At 38.0% G+C, this 9,030-nt stretch overlaps 1 protein-coding gene across 1 annotated transcript; it reads left to right on the top strand.

The window, feature by feature from the left end:
• The first annotated feature begins 3,116 nt into the window (after positions 1 to 3,116).
• On the top strand, positions 3,117 to 6,282 carry LOC141594774 (ABC transporter G family member 1-like). The gene is made up of 8 exons (XM_074414767.1): positions 3,117 to 3,222; positions 3,636 to 3,715; positions 3,843 to 4,307; positions 4,434 to 4,520; positions 4,623 to 4,736; positions 4,824 to 5,015; positions 5,114 to 5,200; positions 5,641 to 6,282. Exons 1-8 carry the CDS (start codon positions 3,174 to 3,176, stop codon positions 6,280 to 6,282), a joined length of 1,716 nt encoding a protein of 571 aa, XP_074270868.1. The 5' UTR covers positions 3,117 to 3,173.
• The last annotated feature ends 2,748 nt before the right edge of the window (positions 6,283 to 9,030 follow it).

Raw genomic sequence — 9,030 nt, forward strand, 5'->3', positions numbered from 1 at the left:
TTCTTGGTGGTTAAGCTAGGGTAATATGGGTAGGATACTAGGGTATGGATTAGGGTTAATGGGCACGGGTTTAAGTGGTGTTTGGAGCGGGTTTGGGGCTGTTTAGTGGACTCGGGTTGAAGGGTGACGGAGTGGTTTGTGCTGCTGTTTGGGGCTCGAAAATAAGGAGGTATGGACGTGGGTTTGCATGGTATTACGGCCTGGTTATGAGGGTGAGTGATGGGTTGGGTTATGGGTCAGGAATTGGTTTGAGTTTGCTTCGAAAATCGTGCCCAAATCAAGTTGAAAACGAGCTCAAAATCGCGTATAAAATCGTCGTAAAAAACGAGTTATTCAAATACGATTTATAAAACGATTTAAATTGATTTTTCAAATCAATTAACTAAAGAATGATTTTTCACATCAAAAAATATATTTTATTTTCAATAAAATAAATTTAAGAAAATAAATTCAAGTTAAAACAATAAAATGAATTCACTCAAAAAAACATTTAATTTAAATATCATTTAAATTAATAAAATACTTCGTCGACAACGCTCATTCTACATCGTAAAACGAGCCCAAATAATGACAATGACAACTAAAGAATACATGTGTCCTATCATCATCGGGTGTTTGTCGAGTTCTCTATAAATTCCAATATCGACGGATACGGGTATCTACAATTCCCTCCCCTCTGCCTCTTGCTACCCTGATAGCTGAGCCTTTCCCTCGCGTGATTGGCTTAAAATCAACGTTGATGCGGCCTTCTCCTCCTCCTTCTAGGGTATCTTGCTAGAGATAGTTTTGGGTCTTGGGTTAAGGGTTCGTCTATTCGTTTGGCTGCCCCAAACCCCTTTATTTGTGAGGTGCTCGCCATTCGTGAAGGGTTACTTTTTGCTAGAGCCCTTGGTCTTAATGTTGTGATTGCTTCGGATTGTATTAATGTCGTCAATGCTATTCTAAAGAGTGATCTACCTTGCGGTCCTTATGCTAACATCATTCTCGAGTGTAGGGAACAATTGGAGGCCTCACCGCTTTTGAAGATAATTTTTGAGAAGAGATCGGCGAATAAAGTTGCGGATGCCATCGCTAAATCCGCCATCAAAGACACTAGCTCTTGTAATGGGTGTTTTATTTGGGCGCACGCCTCTTTATTTGTAATGGACTTTTGTAATTTAGACTTTGTTTTGGCTAGCACGCCCCTTTCCCCTGACCCGCCCCCGTGATGTATCTGAACTTGTTTCTTTCCAATTAATTTAAGTTCTTCCTGACTAAAAAAAAATAGAAAGGACAACAATTGACTGGGATACTCAAAATAAAATACGACAACAAATGACCGTGACAGAGGGAGTATTTTCTTTGCTTATGAGGTTATGACATCGTCCAAGAAAGCATTTGGGTGATAATAAGACTCTTATCTCTTAAATAATTAATTAGAGGTTCAAGTCCGGACATACTTGAGCAGAAAAATCAAAAATCCGAATGGATCTACAATCCACCCGAATAAAATTGCCCTATTATCCGTTGGGAATATTTCTAGTCAACACAAACAGAAAATAAATGCAAACAAAATAATGTCACATATAATTTTAAGTGTGCATTATTTGGAGTGTAATGATATCGTATCATTATAAATTTATAATACCTCACACGGAGTATCTTATTGGAGAGTGTGCACATTGGCAACATTTCTTATTATGAGGCATTCTCTTACGCAAAATATGAATCATATTCTGAAATAAACCGTGTACAACGAGATATATCCTACAATTAATTAGTAGAATTGGTGACTTAACAATTATAACAACAATAATATATACACACCCCATAATATATAGCAACTATAATAATATATAAAAATTCTTATAAAAATCTAATATAAGGGCTACAAATGCAGACCATGAGCTACTTAATTACTAACCATGATTATCTTCACCAAAATGGGTGATTGTGACCCAACGACAAGAAGATAATTAGCAAGATATGAAGAATAACTACAAAGAAAAAATAAGAGTTATTAGGTCAAGCAATTTATGGAATATATGACCGGTTGTAGTACAACTGCTGATGCACAATCCAAGTTTATAATAAAGTTTAAGAGTTTTTTTCTTAAAGATTATGAGCTTTATTGTAAAGTTTGTGAACTTATCTATGTAAATTAGGGTTGAGCACCGGTCTAAAATCAGACCGAACCGGACCGGGCCGAAGACTGAAGCAAATAATTTGGTGGATCGAAGATCGGACCTAAAAGTTCGGCTTTGACCGAACCGAACCCGTATTTTTCGCTCCGGTCCAGTCATGGATCGGAATGAACTGAATTTTACTATAATTTTTCATTTTTAAGTATATGATAATTAAAAATTAATTTTATTAAATCAAATGAACTTGTCGATTAAAGTATCATTAGCCTAAATAAACATCAATATAAAGTTCTAAAATATTATTTTGAAGATAAAGTATTTGATTACTTAAGGAAAGTTGTGAAAATTAATATAATATACCTAAATTTCAATCCATTCGGTCCGAACTGAAATTAATCGGTCTTGGATCGGACATGACCGAAAATCAAAACTTTAAAAAATGAGGATGGAGGACCGGACTAAAATGAATCTGGTCCGGGATTGGTCCAGACCAAATGGTCTGGTTCAGTCCATTTTTCCGATCCAGACCTAAACTTGCTCAACCCTAATTTAAGCATACAAATTTTTTTTAGAAAAGTTCAGAAAAAATACATACAAGCTCATCAATTTGATATAGATTGTGTACAATACTATTGTACAACTGGAGGTAGGATCTTTCTTAACCCAACCATAAATTTAAAGGTTCGATTCTTACTCGGAACCCAAAATAAAAGATAGAAAAGAATAATCACAATTCACAACGTTATTTAAATAATTTTCACGTCATTCATGCTCAATGTGTTCCTATATATACGAATGATTCGTATAGTAATGTAGTATCAAAAACAATCTAACGAATACAAAACTAAAATGGATATTGTGGAAATACAAATAAATGAGCCTTCACACCAAAGCGACAGCTCCTTAAGTGTTCAATTTGACGGTGCATTCTTGACATGGAGTGACCTCAATGTGACTGCACGACATGCTCACACCGCCGATAAGTCGAGGCAGTCGACAATATTGGAAGGGCTAACCGGATACGCAGAACCCGGGAAGGTGTTGGCTATCATGGGTCCTTCCGGTAGTGGCAAGTCCACCCTCTTGAATGCCCTAGCAGGTTGCTTCATTATCTCATTTCTACTTAGAACTATTTATTAACTCGCATATAATTGATACTCCCTCCGTTCACTTTATTTCCATGCGTTCGTTCAATATAGTTAAAGAGTAATTTAATCAAACGTATGAAACTGAACTGAATGAAGAACGTATCAACTTTTTCATCCTGATGCCTATTTGAAAATTTTCGCCAAAATTATGTATTCGTCGACTATTTTCTTTAAATCCACTATTACCAAAAGCCGGTTATGTATATGAATATTCATTTTTACTAAAGGAGTATAATTTGTACATTTTTTATGATTATTTGAATTTATATTGCTTATATATTGATAGATAAACTATTTCAACCAAAACCTTAAGGTGATGATTGAAGCCCAACAATTATATTTATTTCCTATTCAATTCGAACAGGGCAATTGCTTTCAAATATGACGCAAAGTGGAGAGATTTTGATCAATGGTCGAAATCAAGTTCTTGCATTCGGGACATCGGTTAGTAAATCCTCTTCCTTTAGATTTTGGCATTTTACATTATACCTAGACAATTATCCTTATCATATACTCTGTGGTACCTGTTTGGATATTGTCGTATTAAACAAGATTTTGTGATTTGAAATAGGCGTACGTGACACAAGACGATGTCTTGATGACAACACTAACCGTAAGAGAAGCGGTGTATTACTCAGCTCTACTCCAACTCCCAGAAACAATGCCAAAAACAGAGAAGTTGAAAAGAGCCAATAATGCCATAAAGATGATGGGTCTCGAAAACGCAATTGACACGATGATTGGAGGCCGGACGACATCCGGAATTAGTGGCGGACAAAGGCGGAGAGTTAGCATTTGCATGGAGATTCTAACCCGGCCTCGTCTACTGTTCTTAGATGAGCCTACAAGTGGACTTGATAGTGCTGCATCATATCATGTCATGAGCAATATTATCAACCTCGCTCGACATGAACATACTACCGTTGTTGCTTCTATTCATCAACCAAGCAGTGATGTTTTCGAGTTATTTCATTACCTTTGCCTTCTTTCGTATGGCAAGCTTGTGTATTTTGGTCATACCTCTCATGCCAATTCGGTAATCTCAATTCAAATTACTCTCGCGAGGTTGTCCTTTTTTGTGTTAATTAAATGAGGCGCAAGACCAGTACACATGTTTTATTTTAAAACCGTACCTTTATTAGAACTTACTCGTACTTTGCAGTTTTTCACAACGAATGGCTTCCCATGCCCAAGTATGAGGAACCCATCTGATCACTACCTTCGAACCATCAATAATGATTTTGAGTCGGTAAGTACCCGATTAATTAATTTCATCACAAATTATTTGTTTTAATTTAAAGTGAGGAAATCTAACACCACCTTTGTTCGTTTTGGTGTTGCTCTACAACAGGAAGAGGAGGGGATAAAGAGAACTGAAGAAGCAATAAACATTTTGTGCGATTCGTACAAATCCTCACTAGAGTACTCGAATGTTCAAATGCAAGTACGCTCAATGCGTGAGAATGTAAGAAACCCCAAATTCAAACCAATGTTCATGTACTTCGTCTATCCCGGTCATTTGTTTACTTTGATTTGTCTTCTTTTATTATAGGAAGGAGCACAGCTAGAGAGAAGAAAGCAAGCAAAACTCGTAACTCAGTGCATTGTGCTCACTAAACGATCAACAGTGAACATGTATCGGGATCAAGGTTATTACAAGCTTCGCCTTCTCATGTACGTTGTAGTCTGTACGTGTATAGGAACTATTTACCATACCCTTGGTAACTCCTATTCTTCTATTCAGGTGATTACTTTCTCTAATTGTAAAATTACCTTAACTTTGTTAGCTCATAATTTTCGGTCTACTAATTAATGGACTACATTCATCTCTATTATTGGCAGGCTCGGGCATTAATATTTGGCTTCGTTAGCTCATTCTTAACATTCATGTCAATCGGCGGGTTCCCCTCTTTTGTCGAGGATATGAAAGTACGTTATGTTGTTAACTTCGTTTTCTTCAATTCATTTTATTTTCATATACAACTTTGAAGGCTTGAAAGAATTAAGGTACTAGATGAATGATCGGATCTCAACCACCAGTTTAAACTTTTTGTGGGTAAATAGTTAATTTATTATACAACTTATTGTATATACAACTTATTCAATGTAGTTGAGCTTTGTTATAAAGTTATTGAACACAATTAACAAAATTATCGAGTTATGGTACAAAGTTATTGAGCTGAACAGAATAATTATTAAGCTCAATAATTTCATAAAATAACTCAATAACTTGTAAAATAGCTCAACAACTTTGTGTAAGAGCTCAACAACTTTGAGGCGGTTGTATAATACTATTATACAACTTGTTGTAGGATAGTATGTGTGGGTAAATGATTACGCCTAATTGTTTTCTTCAATTAAAAACTCAGATTTTTAGACGAGAAAGATTAAACGGACATTATGGAGTAAGTGCATTTGTGATGAGCAACACAATATCGTCCATCCCTTTCTTAATGATTATCTCAGTTATTCCTGGTTCGCTCGCCTATTATATATCCGGTCTACAAAAAGGGTTCGACAAGTTCCTCTACTTCATAGTAATGTTGTATACCGGCATGTCCCTTGTTGAAAGCTTGATGATGATGATTGCGAGTATAGTACCCGATTACTTAATGGGCATCACAACCGGTGCAGGAATACAAGGCCTTGTCTTTCTAACTTCGGGTTTCTTAAGACTTCCGAATGACTTACCTCGAATTCTTTGGAAATACCCCATGTACTATATTATGTACGGTGCCTACGTCTACGAAGGGCTGTTAAAAAGTGAGTTTGATGGACTTAGTTTTACTGGAAATAATCAAACAGGCGGGGTAAATAGGGTATTTACCAGTGAAGAGATTCTGAGGGATGTTTTACAAGTTCAGGTTAATTACTCCAAGTGGGTTAATGTTGTTGTCTTGATAGCCATGATTGTGATTTTCCGACTAATCTTCTTCTGGATGATTAAGTTTGCTGAAATTCGTCAGAGCAGACGTCGTATTCGCTCGATTGCTGCAAGGATCGGTCCTTGATCGAGGTTGGATCAAGTCTGTTTATCTTAATTCTATTGGACAAAGTACATCGCATTATCACCACGTCGATTTCCATGTTGGGCTAAGTTAGTTTGAATCCAGATTCGATATGGTTGTAAATTTGTAATAAGTCGTTTGGAGTAGTTTTATATTTGTATACGACAATAAAAATAAGGGAAATCTCACAAATAAATCCCAAATTTGTTTTATCTTTTCAAAGATTTAATTCAAATTTACTGAATTATGTTCATTTCTTGTGTTAATTCCCGTCGTTGTTTTGGTACGAAATGATCTCGAGATCCTTCTCCCCAAAAGATCAAAAATATCACATGAAAATCTGTTCTCCAAAACAGCTACACACAAAAATCCTCACAAACACCTCGCAAACACGTATTAACTACGATCTGCCCTAGTTCAGACCACCTTCGACCCAATCTCTAGACACCTAACAGTACAAAAACAACCACCAATAGAATTGAAGCACTGAAGCCTACAAAACCACCTTAGTAACCACTCAAAACCCTGCCCCAATAAACCTCAAAAGATCCCGCAATACCCCCTGTCACTCGCGTTTTTACTCAGAATTCCAGAATTGTCCCCCTGACCAGTCACTTACGGAGCCCAATCGACCACCCTTAGGCCACCATTCATCCACCATAAAAATATACATTTTTTACACTGCAACACCATCTATTCAGTTGTGAAATGTTCGAGTTAATGTTATACCCCTATGCTTTCGAAAATCTGACCTCAAGGTGCTTTGTTGAAGCAGTTTTACAAAGTTGTTCATATCTATTCAAAAGACTCCCCAAATCAATAATTATATACATATGAGATCCAATCCCGACTCTATCTAAGTCGATCCCAAGCCTCACACATGTATGTCAAGGGTGTAAAATATATGCCTTTCTTTCTGTCGTTTTCTCGGTTTTTTTTATGTTGCTTTGTTATTGTTTTATTATCGTTATTGTTTAAAGTTTAGTTTTTATTAATCACTTAGTCTAATTATTAATTAACATGCAGTTATAACTAATTCTAAAATAACTAATTCAAAAGTTGAGGTACGTTGACATGAAAAAACAGAGATAACCGAAACCTAGGGTACAACATCGTTCTACCCTTAACGAGGGTCTCACTTTCGAGTAGTCTCTCATCGAAACTTGCGAATCTAGTTTAACCTAACTTGTAAATTATATGATAGCCTCTCTTTAGGTAATAAATTCATCTATCTTAATAAACCTAGGCTACAGGACTCAAACTATCAAATTTGCTTCTATGAGAGGTGTTAGTCAATCAAAACCACTTCTTATCTTTAAGCTTGATATTGTTTGTCTCTTGCTTTCAATAATCGTATTGCTTACTTTTATTCCCGACACACGCCAACTGAGACCGATTACAAATGCACTAGTGATACTTCACTAGTGCATGACGCTCTCGCTTGCATTCTTCTCGTGTGATAGACAAGGGTGCGCCACGTTCCGACTCAAATTTCTGGACCGTGACATTTGGTATCAGAGCTCGGTTTTCACGACGAGTTGCTGCTTACGATGACGGGAAAGACCGTAGAACCGAGTGGGAACAAAGGAGAAACTAGGGCCCGGGTGTCGGCCTTTGAGAAGTTACTCGAAGATAAAATTCCGTATATGGAAGGACTTGTGGTGAGTCTGGGGAGGAATCACCAAGCCGTAGATGAGACGGTAAAGGGGCATGAGGCTCGCTTTGAAGCCGTAAACGAGACGATAAAGGGGCATGGGGCTCACTTTGTTGTCGTAGAGACATCGATTCCGCGTGAGTTCGCGGAAGATATGAGCTATGTCCACGAGAGACTTGGACAGCTCAAGAACATGTGTTATACATTGATAAAAATGGCCGCAAACGGGAATTTTGGTGGGACTCTTAATGTAAAGCCGTCTACACCTCACAAGTATAGTCGGGCGAAAGACTCGAAAGAAGTTGATAACTTCCTCTTCGACATGGAGCAATTATTCCGAGCGAGTGCGCTCGACGAGACGCTAAAACTCACTACTGCGAGCATGTGTCTAATCAATGATGCTAAACAATGGTGGCGCTCCAAATACGCCGAGATTTAGGCAAGGAGCATGGTATTGGACTCATGGGACGATTTTAAACTACTCTTTAAGGAGCAATTCTATCCAGAGAATACCAACTTCCTAGGTCGAAGAAAACTCAAGAGCTTGAAGCATACGGGTTCTATCCGAGAGTATGTAAAAGCTTACTCGACGTGTATGCTGGAGATAACTGATATGACCGAGAAGGATCGTGTGTTCCATTTCGTCGATGGTTTGAAGGAGTGGGCTCAATGAGAGATCATGCGACAGAGACCCGAGTCCTTCTCCGCTGCAATGACCGCGGCCGAGAGACTAGTCGATTATTATACCGAGCGTGAAGCCACTCAAAAGAAGGTATTTCTTGCAACAAGTGGGAGCAACCCCAAATTTGGAAGAAACACTTCCTAAGCAAAAACTCTTCCTACGGGAAACAGCCGATTCCGTCCAGGAGGAGATAATAGAAGGTGGGGGAAAGCTAATTCCACCCCAACTTCCTCGAAAGGGAGCATGCCGGTCCCTTTCGGGAGGATCTGGGTTTTCTGAGGGATCTCGAGCCATAAGAAAGGCAATTTTGGTCAATCTAGAGCCTTTTCGGGAGGATCTGGGTTTTCTGAGGGATCTCGAGCTTGGGGAAGAGGTGGAGGTCGGAGTGTTAGTGACAACTCCAACCTCACTTACT

This window comes from Silene latifolia, chromosome 8, assembly GCF_048544455.1.
Source record: "Silene latifolia isolate original U9 population chromosome 8, ASM4854445v1, whole genome shotgun sequence".
Lineage (NCBI taxonomy): Eukaryota > Viridiplantae > Streptophyta > Magnoliopsida > Caryophyllales > Caryophyllaceae > Silene > Silene latifolia.